Source organism: Quercus robur, chromosome 2 (assembly GCF_932294415.1).
Source record: "Quercus robur chromosome 2, dhQueRobu3.1, whole genome shotgun sequence".
NCBI classification, from domain to species: domain Eukaryota; kingdom Viridiplantae; phylum Streptophyta; class Magnoliopsida; order Fagales; family Fagaceae; genus Quercus; species Quercus robur.
This window is the reverse complement of record NC_065535.1, coordinates 24,361,778-24,384,942: the sequence shown is the minus strand read 5'-3', so window position 1 is coordinate 24,384,942 and position 23,165 is coordinate 24,361,778. Positions and strand designations below refer to the sequence as shown.

Sequence of the window (23,165 nt, the reverse complement as noted above, 5' to 3'; positions counted from 1 at the left end):
ATGAGAATAATCTATTAATAACTTGGTCAGAGGATGTAAAGTTAACTTAGTAAGGTGTTATCTTTGTAAAGAACACAATTAAAAAAAAAATGATAGAATTAGTTCAAGAATACCACCACCACTTTTTATATAGGCGAGGGGTAACAACTTGCTTTAACAATAAACGAGTAATAAACTAATTAACTTCATCACACGCGCTTCACACCTGGCGATGATGCTCTTTTTATTTATTATTATTTTGAGTTTAATGTAATTTTTCAATTTGAATTTATCAATTTTTAGTAAGGTTACACAAGAAGGAGTTTTTAAGAAACTAAAATTTAGGATTTAAAATTGAGTAAACTGTTGGTTTTAGTATGTGCTAATTTTTAGGAAAAATGTATTAAATGTACGTGTGATATATTTAAATAGAGAGTATTCTAATTTTAGGAAAAAGGTTTCTCTGGTAGTTTTTTTTTTTTTTTTTTTTTTAATTTTGTTAAATTACAATTTTAACCTCATTTTTAATTTGTAAGAATAAGAATTATTTAATTAAATTAGGCATTATTTTGACATTTTTTGAAACCATAATTAACTTTCTGAATCCTCTTAACATAGAGATTACCATTTGTTACTATATAAAACACTGCAAGAGACTCGGTCAAGATAACAACCTCCTTAATTAACAACTAGAATTATCACACGCGCTTTGCGCGTGCAATAATACTATTTTTTATGTATCTATTTTTTTTTTTTGATTTAGTGTTATAATATTTAAAAGTGATATATAAATGAGATAGAGATAGAGTCCTAAGTTTTAGGTTGAATGGAGAAGATAAAGGAAAAAACCTAAAACTTAGGAACAATAAATTACACTTTTAACCAGTTTGTGTTTTTTAATTTAAAATTATTTAACTAAAAGATAAGGGTATTTTAGAGAGTTTAAGAATTTGTGTGAGAGTATTTTAGTACATAAAATGTTGAAAGCCAAATAGGAAATCCCATTATTAACGGTATAGATTAAAAAATTGGAAAAAAAAAAACTTATTAAACCCTTAAAAAAAGAAACAAAAACCCTTAAACACAGCAACTGGCTTAACACAAATAGTAGAGCTTCTACACGTTCGCTACAGGGACCGCACCCATTCAACTTACTCAATCCATGCACGTATCAGAATATATATAATCTTGAATCCTACATACTTGTGTTATGTTTGATTCAATTTTAAGTTTTCTGAGAAAATAATTTATTTTTCAAAAAATATTTACTAAAAAAGAATATCATTTTCCTGTGTTTGATAGCTATCTTGAAAAAAAAGGTTATAGAACCTTTTGTTTTGTTTTGTTTTTGTTATTTTTTTTTTTTTTGGTGAGATAGAGTAAATTTCTGAAAAATTTTAGTGATGCAAAAAATTATCTTTATATAAATTTTTTCAACAAGATAAATGGAGAGTTCATACGGCGGAAGATTAAAATGTTTATTTATAGGAATTTTCTTGTGTGCAATATATCATGAAGAGCGACGTTGACAATTTTTAAAATTAAAAATAAAAAAGGAATTAAAGAGATTATTTATAAGAAATTAATACAGCCAAAATAATGTCGTTATGTCGAAATTTCAGGCGCTTTTGCATGTCCTATTTCCGATTATTTGCCATGCGGTCCATTCTAACGTTAAAAGTTAAAATTGCAGTTCCCAACTTCGAAATCTTTGTCAAATGTTACTCTTCGAATTTTCCGTCAATCCCAATAACGTTGTGTTGTAAATGTCTAAGACAATGATGTGTTTCAATATTTTCATTCCCTGACGTTTCTTATACAAATAAACTTATAACTCACTGCTTCAACATACAGCTAGCTAGAGCTTAAAAAAGTCGTAAGCTGCCGCCATATAGCGCAGTCACAAGGCAACAACCGTTTTGGTATCTCATAGTTTATTCTGTAGCTTATTTGCATAGTTCAATACAGAAGATATAATTTTTGGTAGTTTTTAGGTTAAATATGTAACAAAAAAACTAAAAGGTAACATTAATTTTTTTTAAAAAATCTAAGACAAAAAGTAAAAAGTTAAAAATCAATAGCTTTAAGCCAAATAGACATTTTAGTCAGCAATTAAGTACAGGATGCCAGTGCCCAATCGGCAACAACAGCATGGCCGTGGAACGCTCGAAATAAGTTCGTACGTGGAGAATTCAGGTTTAAACCTGAATTTAGCCAGGTTAGATATTGGACGTTGGAGCGAAGTTCTAGAGAGATTTTCATAAGGCCAATCAAAGCAGAAAGTCAAGTTCACAATCGTACGTAGATGCATGAACCCCAACACGTAAAGTAAAGTTTATTATCTGAAGACTGAAGCTTCCAATCTTGACACGTCGTACTCCATTTTATTTGTTTAAAAAGTTTATGGGATCATTGATTCTAGTACGCTCTTTATTTACATTTTCCATAAATCATTCAATATTCCATGGTTTAATTTTTAATTTTTCGTATAAAAAAAATTTATTTTTATTTTTTGGAGGGTGAAAATTGAAAAACTATAACTCATCTTATTAAGAATCCCCGGCTAAATCAACTTGAAAAATAGGAACAAGAGGTGAAGGAACAAATTCCATCAAAACCTCAAAATCAGAAATACTAATCGAAAAACGTGCTAAACTATAAGCTAACTTATTACTTTCTCTCCTAGTATGCGAGTAAAGTAATTTAGAGAAAGATCTAGACAGGAGTTTGACATCCTCAATCAAAAGGCCACAAGCTGAAAGAGACCGGTCCTCCCCCTGCAGGGCTTTGATAACAGTGCTCGAGTCCCCTTCCAAAATGATATTATCAACACCTATCTCCCTAGCAAAAACAAGAGCCCTGGCAGCAGCTAGCACCTCCACTTCTTCTGCACTGTAAGCTCTTGGGAGCTTCTCAGAGAGCAAGGCGATGACCAAGCCGTGACTTTCTCGAATGGCGACTCCAATACCAGATAATTCCTCCACTTTGAAAATGGCACCATCGAAATTGATTTTGAGGCAATCAACCGAGGGGGGGAGCCACTTAACACGGGCGAGGAATGATTGGAGTTCTGGGTTGTTGCATTGCAAGAAACTTGCCATGTCGTTCCTTTGCGAGTTGAGTTATCTGGGAGAGATTGCAGCAGTTCTGTAAGAGACGTACTTGATTCCTATGTGTCCAAACTGACCAGGCGATAGTTGCAAACAACTCTAGGTCCTGGTGATTAGTAATCATCCAAGACAGTAGCTCCTTAAAGTCCACAAATTGTCTGGTTCGTCTAGCACTCCACAGGATCGGGTTTGACCTGTTAGAGATATATTAGCCCATTAGCATAGGCCCAAGCCTAATTCTATTTTGTGTGCAAGCCAAGTCTCCTACTTGTACTAGAAGTCTATTAGTCTAGGGTTTAGTCTACTATATATACACATGTTATGATTCATTGTAACATAGGATTTGTACTACACTCTAATATATTATTAATGTAGCCCTTTAGGGTTTTTTTCCGTGGATGTAAGCCGTTAGGCTGAACCACGTAACCCTCGTGTGTTATTGTGTTTTATACTTTATGCTTTCGCTTCCGCATCTATACTAGCATATTCAACATGGTGTATCAATGCTAATATTTAACATGGTATCAGAGCCACCTTCCTGTGGTCATGGTTTTCTGTCCTTATGGTATATTTAAGAGCAATCTTTGTCTTCCTCGGTGTTATTTTTCGCTGCGTTCATCTTCTTTGGCTTCCTACTGCTGCCGTCAAAACTCTCCGGTATAGTCAAGCCACCGTTAGAAGTCGCATCAACACTGCAAGACCATTGCCTTCCTCAAACTACCGTCACAGAGCCAAACTTCATTCAAGGGATCTTCTCAACCTTATCAAATCTCAAGATTTCATCAAGCTTCCATCTTGAGTTTGAGAGGGGGTGTTAGAGATATATTAGTCCATTAGCATAGGCCCAAGTCTAATTCTATTTTGTGTGCAAGCCAAGTCTCCTACTTGTACTAGAAGTCTATTAGTCTAGAGTTCAGTCTACTATATATACACATGTTATGATTCATTGTAACACAGGATTTGTATTACACTCTAATATATTATTAATGTAGCCCTTTAGGGTTTTTTCCGTGGATGTAGGCCGTTAGGCTGAACCACGTAACCCTCGTGTGTTATTGTGTTTTATATTTTATGCTTTCGCTTCCGCATCTATACTAGCATATTCAACATGGTGTATCAATGCTAATATTTAACATGACCAAACAATATCGAGTCCAGGGCAGGACCAAACAGCATGAATGGTCGATTCTGCATCTTGCAGGCGTCGGTCACAGCTTGGGTTATTCAGGATAGTTCGTCGTACCAAGTTAACCTTCGTAGGCAAAGAATTACGACAGGCTCGCCACATTAGATTCTTGATTTTATTCGGACAATTCAAAGACCAAACACCTTTCCACAGCTGATTGTTCGTAGGTACCACAAACATGTATTCAGCCAAAAAAAAAAAAAAAAAAAAAAAAAAAAAAATTAGACATGAATAAAAATTGTGTACATCGTGTGTAAAATTATAAACAATTGTATATGGAATGAATATCAATGAGTGTGTATGAACAATTCCCCAAAGTTTATGACACTTTTATTGTGCGCATGGAATAGGATTGCCAGATGTAACCTTGCAAAATTGGATCCACACCAGTCAATCTGCCCTGACCTTTAAAAAAAAAGGATATGGATAATAGAAATAGCGAGCAATTTGTTTTAATTAAATAAGTTTCTAACTTGCACCCAATTTTGATATGACACCTCGATCCTACTGGGCTGAACTTGTATCTAATCCATTCAGCAAACTTTTATTATAAAATTTTAAACTTAATTCCTTTTACTCATTTTCAATATGTGTTTATGTGTTATATATTAAATTTTTTATATTGTAGACACTAATGACACTATTTGTCAACTTGGCAAGCAAATCTCAAATATAAATGTTTTCAGTATCGACTGCTAATGTTGAGGATTTTTTTTTCTATGTTCATTATAGGTTTTCATAATAGCTAACTCTTATTTTACATTAAGATATGTTGTTGCATGCAATAGGTAATCTTTTATTTTACATCAAATTATATTATTGTAATAGGTTAAATCCTTATTTCACATCAACCTTCTTAATTTGATGTAATAGAGGTGAATAATTGACTAGCAGGAAAATTTGAGAAATTGGCAATACTTATTATTATTTTTTCATCTCAGTTTCCTCTCTCACCCATGTCTATCATTTTTTTTTTCTCATTTCAATTTCTCATCTCACCCACACTTGTCTCTCCCCCCCCCCCCCCACCCACTTTTTTTTTTCTCATTTTAGTTTCCCTCTTTCTCTTACCCACATCTCTCTCTCTCTCTCTCTCTCTCTCCTATCTATTTCTTATTTTATTTTTTTCACGTCTTAGTTTCCCTCTTTCTCCTACTCATGCCTATCTCAATATTCAAATTTATCAACTAACTACAAATTTCATCTCTCAAATTTCCATCTTTCTCTCATATCTACTAACTCCAAATTTCCTCTCAAATTTTAGTCTCTCTTTCATAATCTACTTGGAGAGACTTGATCCCTATTTCTCAAATTTCTTTGTAGTTTTGATCATTGGTTTAAGAATAATCTCTATTACTTTCAGGTAATCTTTTAGTTCTCTTTAAATTTTAATTTGATTTTTCTTTGTTTGTACAGGCTTCAAGTAGTAATGGTGATTTTTTTTTGGAGAATTAGGGATGGTATATATTGGTGTCATCGTGTTTTATATGGTGCTTTTCAACTTTATACTTATTTTGTTATTCTTTTTTCAGAGTTTGTTGATATTTCTTCTGAGTCTTTTGCAAGGTTTCCTTTCAATTTGGAGACAACGATGCTTCATGTGACTAGCTCCTCGTAACTTTTCTCCACAATCTCCATACAACTTGGGATCCAAGTAATGCCTTTTGGGATCTTAAGTAATTTCTTTATTTGGATGCTTCAATTATCAAAATTTCCTTTGATAAGTTGGGGAATTTGGAATGACTTGATCCCAATGGCAATAGTCATTCTCTCTACAAACTGGTATGCTCTAATTATACCATTTTGATGGGAATTAGTAGGCCTTTCCTCACTTGCAATCCCAAAATCTCACACACCAGCCAAAGAAAGTGACTCACACTCACAAAACACACAAAAGAAGAGAGTGTAGAAGGGAAAGAGTGGGAGAACTCTTTGAGATTGACAGATGCAGAAGGTATATATATATTATATGCCATCAAATCTTTTGACTCCCAAGACATTTATTTTCTATACCCATACATTTATAAAAACCCACACATAACTTCAGGAAACCACCAACATGCATTTGGTAAAATCTTGTTTAATTTATTAATGAAACTTTAATTAAAAAACAAACAAGTTTAACTTCTAACAAAGGGGGCAACCCTTGGCTCTGCTATGCCCTTATGTAAAAAAGTGATGGGCTCCCTCACCTCATCAATCAAATACTGTGTTGACTTCAAGCCCTGCACATTAAATAAAAATCAAAACCATAAAGACCAAAAGAAAAATTAAGGGGCTGATGGGGAAAAGTGAAAATGAAGAATGACAACAGAGACTCACTGTTGGAATTCTATGTTAATGAATGAAGCCGAAGGGTTGGCTATCATCTCAAATGCAGTTGTAGAAAGAACCAAGGTAGCATCATTCTGGGAAGGCCTAGAAACTGAAGAAAGTGCACGATCAACAATCTTTACTTGAACTGTCTGGCCGGGTTTGCAAGTTCCAGGCTGAGCCGCGCTTATGCACCGCACCAAATACTGTCTCGCACAGGCGGCACCAAAGTACCATATATCCTCGTTGACCGATGCGAACAGGTTGCTCGAAGGTAACTGTGAAGAATCATTTCCATAACAGGCTGTGGCTGTGTAGAAAGAAAAATAAAATAAACAGTTCAAAGTTTTGAATCGCAGTCATGGAAGTTATTTATGAAAGTCACATTTGATTTGTCCAGTGTCACTTACGTAAATATGGGGCTTTATATTGGGCAGCTGTGCCAACATCAGCATGAGAGAGACAAAAAAACGCTGCCAGAATCACAAATAGGCTTTGAAAGAAAAGTTGAAGCTTCGCCATTCCTGCAAAGAGACTGAGAGGGAAATTTTTGGAAAATCGTTTCCTTTGTGAATACCAATGAGAATAATCTCAGAATTTGTTCAAAGGATCGATGCAAAGTTAACTTAATCAGGTATTGTGGGCCAATAAGTCCAGATGTAATACGTCTGGTTTGGAAAGAACACAAAGAAAACAAAGATACTCATAGAATTAGTGGTAAACTAGTTACTGCCATTTGGCATCACTAGCTACTAAAATACTGCAGCTCTGTCAAAGTAACAACCTCCCTAATTTGCAATGGAAAATAACTTATTAAACCCTCAAAAAACGAAAAAAACAACTTAAACACAGTACTAACAACACGTGAAGTACTATATTCAGCCTAGAAATAATGTTATCAATAAACACTTGTCTTATAGGTTCCAAATAGCTCAATTAGTAAAATTTTCTGTTGTTAAATAAAAATTTGAGATTCAAATTCAACTTTCTACTGTTAAATCGATTGATATCGTAGTTTAATGAAAAACAAAAATCATTACCATAAGTTAAATTCTATGTCTACCAATTCAGGAATCACAGCAAACGAGCAAAGCAGGCCACTAGATCATACATCAGAGTAATCAGGCATTGACCCTATTTTTGGAAGTGAATTATGAAAGATGGTGGGTTTTTGTTAGCTCAACTGGTAAATTTTTTTTTAATTTTATTTTTTCTTATCAAAAAATTAAAAATACATTATGAAGAGTGGCGTTGTCAATTTTTAAAATACAAATAATAAATAATAATAAATTATTTAAAAACATAAAATACAGCCAAAATAATCAGCCATCCCATCTTCAATTATCTGCTGTCCGCTTCTAAGTTCTGACGTTAAAAGTTAAAACTGCCGCTCCCAACTTCGAAACCCTTGTCAAATAATTATACTCCAAATCTTCCACCAATCCAATAACATAGTGTTGTAATTATCTAAGACAATGATATTTGTCAATATTTTCAGTCCCCAACATTTATTAAACTGAATTCAAAATTTAATCGTGAGAAATAAAGTGTATAATGAAAAAATCAAAGCCTCCACCGCAATACATCTAAAACCATTTCATTGAAACTATATGCAAATTTTGCATTTGGATGGAAATTAGAAATTCTACTATATTATTAAGAGTTTTGTAGTCTGATGGCATTACACAATCTCCTTTATAAGAAGAAATATGGTTTGAATTCTTCTTCTAAAATTTATTATAACAATTGAATCATAAAAAAGTGCAACTTCAATAATCTATAGGCATAATACTGCATGTCTAAGTGCAAAAAGAAAAAGAATTAAAAAGTGAATTGAATTGATTTGTTGAATGACACTCAAGATGTTAATTTTGTTGTTAGAAAGACACTGATATATCTCAATTTGTTAAATTACCGATTATCCCAAAAGTATAAACTATTGTGATATGGTAAATTTAATCATTTGATCACATAATTTCAGAACTCAAAATTAAAAACAACAGAGTAAATCAATGATCAAATTAATATATTATTAAATATACGAAATATATATATATGATGCAAAATTGAATTTTCTAAAAAATATAGAACTATATTAAAGAATTATTAAATAACAATCCGATCTGAGAAATGGAGGAATAGGAAAAGAGGGTTTATTGTACATTCCTTTCAATAAAAAGTTTTTGAAAACAGTAATGCTATATATACAGTGTTTTTAACAAGAAGTTTCACAGTTGTTTAGCAAAAAAAAAAAAAAAAAGTTTCACAATTATTGGGTTAATAAACTGTGAGTGGAAGATACAACTAACATTCATAGATCCACCTCCGTAAGTGATGGAATGTAAAATAAAAAACCTCTTGTCCTCTCTATTTGAAAATTACTGACAAGAAAAAAAATGGATACAGGAAACTCATTAGTTCTTTCTTTAGGTAATTCAAATAGAAAACATACATGATATCGTGAAACTGATCTGGGAGTAGGAGCAAGAGGCACGGATTGGCAAAATAAAGGTGCAGACCTAACCCAAGTTTTGCGTAGAAGATTTCTTTATAATATAATATATGAATGTTGATAATAATGGCAGTTACTAATATGTATTTATTATGATTATGCTTTTATAGATATTTATTATGATGATATTTATGGTAATCTTTAATATATATTTGTTTTGATTGTGTTTATATATGAAACTATTTATTTTGTTAATTAAAGAAAAAAACGATGTGGCAAGATTCTTTATTTATTTATTTTAAGAATACTAAGTATTTTAACACACACACGGGAAGATGAGAGAATGTCATAAAGAAACTAACAATGGTATATGTATGGCACTGTGATACCCAGGCCCAGGTGGGCCTTGGATCTTTAATCAACAGTGTGGCCAATGGCATCAACCTCTTTCTACCTAAGGCCTCAGCTTGAGCCCACAAAAGCCACAATCCCAGGCCTCATATCTCCCAAAAGCCTAAGGAGTAATAATCTCAATTAGCACGCACCCTATTCCGCTGCCTGGGCCTTGCTCGGCGAATCATATCCCGAGCAAGAAGAAAGGCGCTCGGGGACACTATCTCTTATATGCCCGACAGTGCCTTGGGGAATATTGTTGTCGAGCATATTTACTGAAGTGGGAATCATTTCTAAAACCACTCTCACCACACCCTACTCCCACCTAAACACCCACTTATAATTAACGACATTGGACCTCCCATTGCACTAACCATGGAAGTAGTCATAGTCTCTCCACTAATTTTGGGCTATAAATATGAGAAGTTAAAGGAGAGAGGAGGAGATTACAGAGAGAGAGGGAGAGAAAAATTTGTTGAGTCTCTGTGCCAACCCAAAGTAGGAAACTCAAGCCCACAATACAAATAGATTGTGAACCTGAGTGAGGCCCAACCCAATAGTCTCGAATTTTGGCGTGCATAATATATATCCAAGAAACTGGGACTAGGCGCAAGAGGCATGGATTGGCAAAATAAAGATAAAGACCTAACCCAAGTTTTGTGTAGAAGATTTCTTTATAATATAATATATGAATGTTGATAATAATGACAGTTATCAATATGTATTTATTATGATTGTGCTTTTATAGATATTTATTATAATGATATATATGGTAATCTTTAATATATATATATATATATATATATATATATATTTATTTATTTATTTATTTTGATTGTGTTTTCTATTTTGTTAATTAAAGTAAAAAATTGATGTGTCAAGATTCTTTTTTTTTAGAATACTAATGGCATGTTTGGTAGACTGTAATATGTACTATAATGTAATAGTTATTCTTATGGTTTAGTTATTCAGTATTTTGTTTATGTTTTTGAAAGTTAAAAAAAAAACGTGTACAAAACACCTTTGAACGTTTAGACTCCCAAAATACAACTTAACCAACTCAAGCAATATGTCAAACACTTAGTGTGCGGAAACTTAACACATGCTATAATATGAAATTGGTTATAAACTATCTAAGCCATAACAAAATAAAACCATAGCAGATAATGTAAAGGCAAAGATAGAGAGAAAGGAAGATGCAAACACAAAGACAACACGCGATGTGTTATCGAAGAGGAAACCGAAGTCCTCGGCGAAAAACCTCTCCGCCGCCCTCCAAGCGATAATCAATCCACTAGAAAATACAGTTGGGATACAAGGACAGCAATAGACCCTCCAAGCCTAATCTACCCAGTGCACCTAAGCCCTCCAAGCTTCTTACTCCAACGAGGTTGCGCCGAACCTTTTTCTTTTCTAGCTTCCCGGATTCCGCTACTAGACCGTAGCATCAACCAATGAAGATTGGCTCCTTCCTAACTGCTTCCCAGAACTCCAAACGACTGTCTCACAAAGATGATGATGGTGAGAACCAGGTTTGGTATAATGCCTCTCAAGGTTTTGACAATGGAGAGGAAGAGAGTAAGGGAATTTGAAGAGACTCTAAGGTATAGATTGTGGATGAAGCAATCTGGTTTTTCTTTAGGGTTTCTCTCTCAAAACTCTCTCTGGAAGCTCTCTTTCAATCGTGGGTTAAAGGGGTATTTATACTAGAGTGGAGAGGAATGTGAAACGTCAGGTTTTGGCAAAACAGGGGTGGCCTGCGGCTAGACCTCGCGGCTTGACCAAGTCGCGAGATAACCGTATGGCCAGTTGTCCTGTTTTGTCCTGTAGTGCTCCAGCTAGCATGACTGTTCATCTTCCAGCATGCTTGGCACGTGTGCAGCTTCTGGCGGCTTGCAGCCGCGAGTCCACCCGCGAGTCCCAGCCGCGACACTCTGTTTTCTTGTACACTCTTGAGCAATCTTCACTCTATCTCACTCACTACCCTTACAACAAACCCACCTAGATACAGGGTTACTAAATGCTGAATTACAAGCAAATTTGGCACGGAATAAAGCCAATTAGATGGTTGAATAAATTCAACCTTACAGTTTTTATTAGAGAAAACAGTCATTCCTTATGAATAGTTATTCTTTAAAATGAAGAATAATTATTCTTCTCTCAAAGGGTTGTAATAATTATTCCTTAGTAGTTGTAATCATTTCTAACATTAATATATTTCTAAATAAAAAAAAACTTTCCATATCCACTTAACAATTATGGAAAAATAAATCTTAAAAAAAAAAAAACTTATCTCTCTCTCAAATTTAAAAATATTATTTTCTAAGAAATATAATTGTATGAGTAAGATATTTCTTAAAATAGATCTTAAACTTTATTCTAATGTTATAATTCACAACCAAACTCATGAAAATGTTTAGTTATTTCATTACAACACATTTATTCCCGGTAATAAAAATTACTATTTTTATTGTAATCTACATTCAGTGTACCAAACGTGTCATAAGTATTTTAACACACACAAGCCTAACCCTTGACAAGATTCTAATTGAGAGTTTAAATATATAATAGAATTTAAACTCAATTAACTACTCCATCTGTCTCAAATTGTTGGTCATGTTTAGAAAATTAAACTTTTTAAGAAAATATCATTTAATGCATTCTCTATTTGGTAAAAATGTATAAATTTTCAAAACTATCCTTATTAATTTAAACAATAGAGATTTTTTTTTTTTTTTTTTGAGAAAACAATAAAGAAAGAATGTTATTGACTTTTAAATAAAGTAGGGGTAAAGTAAAAATTTTATTTATTAATTTTGGAAAGAGGACTTCATTTTGGGGCATCCACAAATTAAATAGACGGCTAACAATTTAATGTCCTCAATGATATGGGCGTTATTGCAATGCTCCCCACACTTCAAAATAACAATTTAATTTTCTGACATTCATCTCAAAAAAAAAAAAAAAAAAAAAAAAACAATTTAATTGCTAACCTCCACAATGTTTACAGCCAAAATCTGTCTTGCGGGATATGATTTGTATACACAAGGGCAAGGTAGAGGGGAAATTATTACATAGTTGATGGGAGAGAGGAAGAAGATGATGACATGGAATTCGGATAGTTAAAGCTGCATTTATATATATATATATATATATATATATATATATATATTTTCCATTTTTCCTTTTAATCAAAAGAGTTAATGCCTTAAATTACTAATTTTTAGAGAAGAATAATGACTTAACCATGAATTTTTTTTTCATGAAGTTGAAAATGGAAAAAAAATTATGCACATAGCAAGTTATGATTGGTGGAACATTGAGCGGTATACAAAAAATGGTACAGGAGATTTGTATTCAAATTAATGAATACAAATCCTCTATACCATTTTTGTGAACCACTTTATATTCCACTAATAACAACTTACCATTGATTTTACTTTCCTTATAAGAATAATTGGAGTTGAAAATGGAAAAAAATCATACACATAGTAAGTTGTGATTGATAGAATATAGAGTGGTACACAAAAAATGGTACAGAAGATTTGTATTCAAATTAATGAATACAAATTCTCTGTACCATTTTTTGTGAACCATTCTATGTTCCACCAATAATAACTTGTTATGTATTGATTTTACTTTTCTTATAAAATAATTGGAGTTGAAAATGGGGGAAAAAAAAAATCATACACATAGCAAGTTGAAAGGTTGTGTACCACTTTATGTTCTACCGAAGTTGAAAGGTTCATTTGGGTAATATATATGAATTATGTTTAAGTTACACCTTATGTAAATTTAAGTAATGATATACCATTCAATATTTTTTAGCTGAATGCGAATTTTGACGAAATTTGGATTACATTATCTTCTTATATTTTCTATGTTTGCAAAATTTCAAGGTGATAAAAAATCAATAGTCATGTCATCAATTAATTGTTTAAATTTAAGTTTTTGTAGTTTAAAATAATTCATACAAGATAAGTTTATGAATCGAATGATAAATAACATCCAATTGATATAAAAATTGGCATGCATGTTAAGAACATATAAAACATGTAATCTAATTGTTGAATTTTCAAAATATGGGATGCACATCCGCTATCTCACATTGTGCTTCACCTGTTTTATTATGACACACATCTAGGGTGTCAATGTTCAACCCAACTCATGAACACGATACGAACCCGACACGGGTTATTTCGGGTTAGGGTTGGGCCTTAATGGGTTTGGGTTATAAATGGGTTGACCCAAAAGCGACACGATAAGAAACGTGTCATAAGCGGGTCAACTCACGTAATCCGCAATAAACACGTTTGACACGCCAATTTATTTGTGTCAATACAAAATGACCCACTTAACACAACCTGTTTAACTCGTATAATAAATAAATATTCATCTTATTTTAGATTTATCAAATACCTTTTATATTCAACATATATTTTAAATTTAAAAAAGAAAAGTGAGTAATTACAAAAATTTACAAGGAATATAATTGAAAATTGAAACTTTACAAATCCTAGATCTCTAAACCTTACAAATCCTAAATCTCTAAACCTTCTTATAAATATCTTCTTCTTTTTCTTCTTCTTCTTCCTTTTTTCTTCTTTTTTCTTTTTTTTTTTTTTTAAATTTCAACCGTACTAATCTTCTCACGCCCAATTCTCAAACTCAAAGTGTCAACTCTCAAATCGGTTATTTCTCTCTCTCCAATGTGTTTATATTTTCTGCATAATGCTTTTGTACAATAAACTTTGAACCCATGTGCCTTGTGTTTTTCTTGATTGCATGATATGACCCACTTGTTTTTGTTGAACTATGTTATTTTATTTTTGTTAAACTATATTGTTTTGAATTTGGGTTGAAGTGTGTAAAGTGGTGGGCTGTGCTAGTGGTGTTGGGCTGCTTCCTGCGGTACTAGGCCCAAGTTTCACTACAAGAAAAACAGGCTATTGCGGCGGGCCAGAACCGCCGCTAAAGCCCAAAAAAGCGCCGCTAAAGGTACATTCGACCTACTGCGGCGGGTGCTATTGCGGCGGGCCATCCCGTCGGTGTTGCAGTGCCGCTATAGGTCGATTGCGGCGGTCGTGAAAAGCGCCGCTATAGATGTACCTTTTAGCGGCGGGTGAAGGTCTATTGCGGCGGGCATAAAACCGCCGCTATACGTGATCAGAATTCATGGCATTGACTTTTAGCGGCGGGGTGGTGCCCGCCGCTATTGGTGTCTACCTTTAGCGGCGGGCAAACAGCGCCGCTATAGACAATCAATCAAAACAGCTAATTGTACTTTTAGCGGCGGGTTCATGCCCGCCGCTATATGTTTCAACCTTTAGCGGCAAGCGATAAGCGCCGCTGTAGGTATTTATTTAAAATGTAAAATATGCACCTTTAGCGGCGCTTTTTGACCGCCGCTATAGGTATTTTTTTCGTGGGTTTTAAAACTACTATTTGCTAATAAATAAATAGTTCACAAATTTATTACAAAAAAACCTATAATAATTTTAACTCTACTAACACAATACCACAAATGTAACTAATTAACACAACAAATGTCTTAAAACTAACGTAATATTAACATAGAAATATATTATTAAATACATAACATTGTCTATAACCACCATCTTAAAATTAACAAAAAAAAGTTGTGGTCATTTAAATAAAACAACCGCTAAAATTAATCTAATACTATAATTAAAATTCTAAAGTGTTTAAAAATATCTTTCAACACTTGCAAAAAATGCGATTGTTCTTCCGTAGTTCTCTGTACACAAAAAAGTCCAAGAACTCCAAGATAAAACTTATAACCTTCTTGGTTGATGATTTGGGAAGAGTTGGAGATTGTTCGATTAGAGGAGCATCCTACATACAAAGTAGGATTACTTAATAAGTGCATATAAATGAAATAGAATGACAAGAAAATATTACCAAAGTAAAAAATGGGAACAAGTTAAATGAAGACATGTTTCTTGATCTTTTATGGGAGGACCACCTCTCTTTGCAGCTTCCTAGTTTTGAAATTTTGAAATTACAAAGCAGAGGCACAACAAGACAACTGATGGGATCAAATCAAAATGATTGGTGTTGGGAGGTCCCTTGATATAGAATTCAAAGGATGCAAAGGTGTCACCACATAATTCCATAAACATCTATTAATAACATGGTGCTTCTAGAAATCTTTTTCCTTCACCAGCCTTTAATCATTCACTTTTAGCTATGTTCCTAATCAAACAATGAATTTAAATGCATAGAGAAGTTATCAATACATTTGGTAACTATAACATCATGACTAGCAATATTCTTTAGGAATGGACATCTCTTTAAATATGCAATTCCATTTTAGCATTCCACGTGTGAAAAAGATAGAGAGAAGCCCTTAAAATGAATTAATCAAATAAAAACAACTCAACAACAATCATCCAATATTACAAAAAACAGTCAACAATCTCAATATTAGCTAAAACCATTTGAAAGCATTTATTCATGGTTGTTCTTTCCCTCAACATCTAATCTTCAAGCCTAACCTTCTCTCCCTCAAACACAAGGGGAGTGTCAAGGATTATGAAGAGGTCCTTACATTATCATCAACCAAAATATTTTCTGAAATCAATTCCAGATGTTAATAGCAAGTATGAAACTAATCCATATATCACCCCCACGAATTCACCTAAAAGTTAAAACTAAACTGAACTTTGAAATGCCAAAATAGATAATAAGTTAATGACAGCTGGTAAGATCAAATATTTCATAGAAAACTCATGATACGACCAAAAAAAATGCAATCATATAGAATATCTCAGTACATGACTTTCTTTCTGTACCTTTGTAATAAAGCATAATAGCAAGACATCAAAATTTAAAACAATTTCACAAGAAGCAAATTAATATGTATTCCAATAATTACAAAGTTTGGACTTTGACAACACATTATCTTAAATTCAAAGAATTTCATTCTTTAATTATCTGCGAAATCAGAAACTTCCACAACTGACCCCCAAAACAACTGTTAAGTAAATTTAAGAGAACAAAATCATTTCTACAAACACAAGTCTCAAGCTTTCTTTTTCTTTAATTCAGCATCCCTTTTTGCCCTCAATCATACCCCAATACAAGTACTAAGCTTCCTTCAGTTCAATTTGCCATTTCTTTTGGAAACCAAAACAACATATAAAAACATAAGACACCAATTTTCTCTTCCTTTTTTTGTGGATAAGCCATAGTATACCAATTTTCTTTGCTACCCTTTTCCTCACTTTTCTCAACAACTATATTTTCTTGATAAGTTTTTCTTAACAAGTACATTAAGTTTCATTGTAAATCAAATTTCCCACATTATTGCATATGGAATTCTTGAGTATAAGATTCTCCCCTTTTCATTTCCCAGAGAACCAAACAACATTAAAAACCAAAACTTTCATTCATATCCCAACAAAATAAACTGACTCAATTTGAACTTACAAACCTGTTGGAAGCTCTTGACAGTCTTGCCAATACTCTTTCCTACTTCAGGCAACTTCTTGGGCCCAAAAACCAGAGCTGCATCTCCAGCAATAACAACCAGCTCAGGCACTCCAAGACCGAACCAAGCATTACAAGTCAGACCCTTTCTTGCTCTCTCAACTCTGGTCCTGGTTGTAGCTCCACACAGTACCACAATGTATTCATTGATCAAATAATCATTCCCTAATAAAAATCAGTCTAAGCAAAATCAGTAACGCGTTTGTGCTCTGTATAACATTAGCACCATATATAGTGATACTTTTCTCATTCATAAAAATAATTAAAATAAAATAAAAATAGTGATACTTTTCTCTTCTGTCAAATGCAGTCAAATGCAGTCAAGGGAATAATCAATAGCTAATTAATAGCTCATAAGATCTTATTACATATAGTTATTCTAGAAATAAAAAAATGAAATAGTTTACTAACATGCCCATCTACTTTTTAAAGGTAAAAAACTAGGGAGCACAGGGATTAACTTTTATTTTAGTGACATGGTCATATGTTTTTGTTTCCTAAAGTTAGAAAATTCTTTATGAGAGAGAGATAGAGAGCTTTAAACATGTTGCGGGGTTGGAGTGAATGAATAGAGAGTCATTGTAAAGACATATGTGGTAGAAGAAGAAGCATAATAGTCTGGTGGTAATGGCTTTCACAATGGAGAGGTGTGAAGAGATGGTGTTCTCAGTGGAGTCTCAAAAGACAATGCCAGCACCATTTCTGACAGACATACCAACTGGTTGATGACCCTCGCACTGATCACATTGTGTGGAGGCCTCCTGAGTTTGCTAGAGATCTCCTACCAAACTACTTCAAGCACAACAACTTTTCAAGCTTTGTTAGGCAGCTTGATACCTATGTGAGAATACAACACTAATCTCTCTGTCTCTCTCTCTCTCACACACACACACACAAGTCTCTGGTTAACCTGGTCACTCTATTTTGACACCATGAAAAAGTCTTTTTCCAATGGGTGATTTTCAAATCATGTTAATTGAGATAAGTAAGCTGGATGGTGCTTTTTTCCCTGTCTTTTTCTTTTCAGTTCAATTGGCATAAATACCTATACACCAAACACACACATACAGCTTTATTTATCGATTATATTTTTCTCTATAAACCATACCTCTAATTAGTTTCTGCAAACTGTTTGTGTTTGATGAGTTGGTTTATATCAGTTTGGATACATTCTAGTGTGTTTTTCACTTGCTCTAGCCTTTGATGACAAGTGAACGTCAGAAGTACGTTTAAAATATATATTCCTTTGGATGGTTTAAAGACTAGTAGTATCAGTTAAAAGAGTGAGAGAGTCAAATCATTGATGGCTTTGCTTTATAAACTGTAGTCCTAAGACCATTGTTCTACCCTTTAGAAACCTTAAGAAAAATTGAAGTGTGTTTTCTTTTTTGGAAAGACATGAGATCACCCAAATGGAGATCTTAGTGTGCAAAATGCAAAACATCTCTCAAAATAAAAATTTTGTATCCCCTCTTAGTGTTATACTTTATATTCCAATAGTGATAGTACATCACATCATAAAAGAACCAAAGTTTAAAATAGAGTAAATGAATAAAGAATTAGACACAAAATGAAACATCAAGAATGTAAACTGAGGATACAAACAGTACTGTCAAGCTGTTTGGAGTCCCTCTTAGTGGCAAGAAGAGATTGCATTCTAAAGAATTGAAATTTGGGGTCTCTAATGTTTAAACTGTTGGTAGGCTCCAGTTGTTTTGGCTAAGATTTATTAGCAAAAATGTTATGTACAGTTGAGAGCTCAAGTTCAGTTGAGCTAATTAAGCTACTTCATGATTCAGTAGCAATTCTTGGAATGAGCAAGTTTGGCTTCTCCTCTACATTTTTTCCTAGGAAAAAATAAAATTAAATTAAAGACTATGAAACCTTACCAAAAATTACTAATATGCAAAGCCATCTTTCATTTTTTTTCTTTACCCTGAGCATAAGCTGGTATCTATATTGTTAGCAGATTAGGTACTATTGTAAAGAAGTAATCTTGAAAATAAAGACAGATAGAGAAGTTAAAAAAAGAAACATGTAACTGATAGTAGTCTACTATATGATATATTTATTAGATCATTCACAGTAAAAGAGGTCCATCTTGACCCATATCACCATCAAATCACACGAGCGACATTTATTTTTGATAATTCGAAAGTTAGAACAAGGTAGTCAAAGGTGAAAGGCGCCCTTAAGGTGCCAAGGCCTTGTATCGCCCGAGGCGACGAGGTGCCAAAAAGGCGTTAGCCCGAGTGAAGCAAGGCGCCAAATTCTAAAAAATTAGTCTCCATCCAAATATCAACAGTCAACTAAGTCTTATCAAATATCAACAGGGGGATTAACTTTTGGCATGGCAAAAATTACAGGAGCTACTTAAACCCATATAACACAAAAAGTCCATTGTTGAGGTGCTTATGCATCGAATCCCAGACAACAAAACACCCCAGATCCAAAAAAAATAAATTTTAGGACCACAAATTTCTTTTTCACAATTACAGACATATGGCCTGATCTGGTTTGTGTATATTAAAAATAGTATTTTTTTTTTTTTTTTTTAGAAACTATTAAAAATAGTATTACTTGGTCGATTCCTACTAATATCATATTCGCATAATAAAAAAAAATATATTGAAATAACGAAAGAATATGATCACATATCCGATAAGCAAATAAATAAATAACCAACTAAACTACTTCATTATCTAAAGACACACGCAACTTAATCCTTAAATAAACAACTAAATAAAAATCAAAGTTCTTGTTTTCAGAGACAAACCCAATCACTACAGTACAGTACAGAAATCCAACAATAAATAATAAGTATACCCAGAAAGCAAACCTGGAGCAGAATCGACACCCTTTGAGTCCACCTCCTTATTCCTCACCACCCTTTCCTGTGTAACCCAAACAAACATATAAAATACAAGAAGTACAAGAAGAAGAACATCACTCACTTAGTAAAAGAGAAAGGGATGTACAGGCAAGTTTTGAACTACACGTGCAATCAATAGACCAAAAAATTCAGCAACAGTTTCACAAAACTATTCCAATATCTGTTTCCTAACTAAGAATATCTAACAAAATTACAGATATCATTCTTATAGAACCTGGTAGAAGAAGCTCAAGCTCGTATAATCAATGACATAAGCAAACTAACTCTAGCCACTTTATACCATGAGGTCCATGAAAAGACAAAATAAACGAATAAAAAATGCCAAGAAGAATCTCAATATAAACCCATTAAAGGGGAGCAAAGGCAAAGTCCATACACTTTTCTTTTCACCAATGAGTTCAAAATTCATTCAATTATCATCCATACAACTAAAGTTAAACCAAGTGCCCATTTAAAAATGTTAAAATATTGACATATATTTATGCTCCCAATTGAACAAAGTGATGGTAACACGAATCTCAAATGGAAGTCAGCAAATATATCCTCCGAAACCAAATACTCCATTCCATTAATCCCCAAATCAATCACATCATTTCTCGCCACCTTGACCCCTATTCATCTCAACAATTAATCCTCACTACCCCATGCTGACAACATTTGATTCCATATTCTACACAACACACACACACACACACACACACAAAATTAATCAAATCAAGTACAAGACATTGGGCCCATTCACTGAATTCCCTAATCCTGCATATCAAAACATGAGGATGTCAGCTTTTTTTTTTTTTTTTTTTCATAAAAATATTCTAGTAAGGGATGATAAATTGTGGTTTTTCTACACATGCTACAAGGAATTTCACTATTCAAACTTTTTTTTTATCCACCATTTACCAAAAATCTACAGTATCTATGGTACAAAATGACATTCACTCTGTAACTTCAAATGATTCTTTTGTATATATAAGTAATACTTCAATGTTATCATCCCATGCATGCAACAAGGCCCTTCTTCTCTACCTGTCAGATTACAATCCAGCAGTACTAGGGAATATCATAATGGCCACATAGCAGTAAATTGATTAAAAACATTGTAATCAAAGTTTTCATCATCCATGTGTAATATTGTAATTACCACAATCTGCTTCAATCAAATAAGCAATTCTTGTTCATGTATTCTTTCACAAGAACAATCCACTAGATACATTTATCAAACTTATTGAGCTCATATAATAGCCATGGTTATTAATAAAAGAAAAACACAACAGAACCAATAATTGTGTTAGACCCAATTAGAAGTTAAAATAGATGTTATAAAGATATGGTTTTCCTTAAAATAATTCACAGATTTATCGTAAATGCCTAGGCTATGGAACATACCGATTCAAAAAGTAGTAAACAACCAGCTTGCCAAGCAAAGCTTCTCTCTCCCTGGATGCTTCCTCAGAGGTACTTGCTTCTGCACTCCAATCCCTTGTGAATCTAACGGTCCCAGCTCAATTGCTCAAACCACCCAAATTTATTTAAGCCCCCCAAAAATACCTTAAAAGTAAAAACCCACTTCAGCATATGAAAAACAAGTCTGAAACAAACAAATATAGTAATCAGAATTTTCGAATTTCAGCTAAAAAAACAGAAGAAGAAGCATCTTTCTTTAGCTCAATTGGAAATATCTTAAATCACAGTGGGACTGTGACTGGGTTTATGAGAGAGTGCGAACGAAAATGATAAGTATTTTTTTAAAATTATTTTTGGTCACTGCAGCTTCTATATAAATTCTTGGATTCTTCAAATCCTATTCAAGAGCTAATCTGCGTTTGAGGGGAGAAGGGGAGAAAGGGAGATCAGCGTTTGAGAGGAGAAGGGGAGAAAGGAGATCTGCGAAGGAGATTACTTTACCGTTGGCTGGGGGTGTGGCGGCGGCGTCGTCGAGATACTGTGGTGGCAGTGTCGGTTTGAGGTGATGAGATCAGGTAGCTCAAGCAAAGAGGGAAGGTTCTAGATTAGGGGGATGAACCACTAGGGTTAGAAATGATAAGAGAAATGGGTCAGGCTAGACCTGACCCATTTGTTTTTGGACCTAACTAGGCTCGATTTTTGAGTGGTGGTGGTGGTGGTGGTTGTGGTTGTGGGTGGTGGTGGCTGTGGCTGTGCGTAGTGGTAGAGATGAGATAGTGAAGAGATTTTCAAAGTGTCTGAGAGAGAGAGAGTGTGTGTGTGGGAGACTAATGAAATATTGAAATGGCTAAAAACGAAAACGCGCTAAAAATGAAAAGGGACAAAAATAAACAGAGGGAAAATTTAGGTGTAGGGGGGGAAATGTAAGGGTCTATTGCGGCGGGTCATTAACCCGCCGCTATATCTAAGCTTGGGCCGCTGAAACAGGTCTATTACGGCGGGTCAATGACCCGCCGCTGTAGCACGCCGCAAATACTATAGCTATTGCGGCGGGCTATTGGCCCGCCGCAATAGATCTCATGTACAGCGGCAGGCCCAAAATGCGCCGCAGTAGGCGACCTATAGCGGCTGTTTTTGCACCCGCCGCAATAGGTCCGCCGCAACTGCTTGATTTTCTTGTAGTGTTTTCTGGATAAGGGAGTTGGGACCGGTCCAGCTGCAACTTAAGTTGGTCCGGCTTGTGCGCAAACTAGGCCAGGTTTGCTAGGAACGTGCTTACGGCAGGCAGAACTGTTTCAGACAAGTTGTGGCAGACATAATAACAATAATAAAATAAATAAAATATCTGGTCACTCAGTGGAAAATGACTAAACGGCCCTTGAACACAATTACAACAGCAATAATAATCATTTTTATGGAAGGGAAAGAATAGAACAGAAGTGAACAAGTATTAATATGTATGGGTTAATTATAATGTTAGGAAATCAACTAAAGTCCGGTCTGCAGGAGCAAAGCCAGAAAGGAAAGAACGTTCCTTCTCAATGCAATTAATCTCTCAGGAAAAGTCTTACCATGGAGATTAACTGCCTTGAGGGAAACAGACCTAAGTGGTTTATGCATAGAGGCTCCTTGTGGTTTTCACAGAGAGCCGGACTTTATGAGGGACAGAGAGAATCAATCTACTGGTACATGCCTACCGTTCTAATTCTCACTTTGTTTTCTTTCTGGTTGTTTTCTTTTTTTCTTTCCCACTCGTTTCTTTTTCTATTTCTTGATTTTTCTTTTCAAATTCCTATTTCTTAGTCAAGGTTCCCGTTGTTTCTGTCCTCTGTTCACGGCAAGACCCTCTTTTTATAGTGCTTGCGGTGACCAGATTTTACTGTTTTAGCCCTTAACCTCCTTTGTCTAGTTTGGGTGTATTGG

General features: G+C 34.0%; 2 protein-coding genes across 2 annotated transcripts; both read right to left on the bottom strand.

Moving 5' to 3' along the window:
* Positions 1-6,593: 6,593 nt before the first annotated feature.
* Positions 6,594-7,110, bottom strand: LOC126712996 (EG45-like domain containing protein). Its single transcript, XM_050412582.1, has 2 exons — positions 6,999-7,110; positions 6,594-6,898 (listed from the first exon to the last, which is right to left on the bottom strand). The coding sequence occupies exons 1-2, from the start codon at positions 7,108-7,110 to the stop codon at positions 6,594-6,596; spliced, it is 417 nt and encodes a 138-aa protein (XP_050268539.1).
* Positions 7,111-14,980: 7,870 nt separating this feature from the next.
* LOC126696511 (sec-independent protein translocase protein TATA, chloroplastic-like) lies at positions 14,981-20,041 on the bottom strand. Its single transcript, XM_050393237.1, has 4 exons — positions 20,033-20,041; positions 19,785-19,839; positions 16,890-17,110; positions 14,981-15,289 (listed from the first exon to the last, which is right to left on the bottom strand). The coding sequence occupies exons 1-4, from the start codon at positions 20,039-20,041 to the stop codon at positions 15,152-15,154; spliced, it is 423 nt and encodes a 140-aa protein (XP_050249194.1). The 3' UTR covers positions 14,981-15,151.
* Between the last annotated feature and the right edge of the window lie 3,124 nt (positions 20,042-23,165).

Excerpts from the sequence above, each read along its gene's own strand:
- LOC126712996 (XM_050412582.1), bottom strand. The coding sequence starts at position 7,110 with ATGGCGAAGCTTCAACTTTTCTTTCAAAGCCTATTTGTGATTCTGGCA. Across the intron at positions 6,899-6,998 it reads ATATAAAGCCCCATATTTAC|CCACAGCCTGTTATGGAAAT; the intron begins GTAAGTGACACT and ends CTTTCTACACAG.
- LOC126696511 (XM_050393237.1), bottom strand. Across the intron at positions 17,111-19,784 it reads GGGTGTCGATTCTGCTCCAG|GGAATGATTATTTGATCAAT; the intron begins GTTTGCTTTCTG and ends GATTTTTATTAG. Across the intron at positions 15,290-16,889 it reads CTGTCAAGAGCTTCCAACAG|GATGCTCCTCTAATCGAACA; the intron begins GTTTGTAAGTTC and ends CTTTGTATGTAG.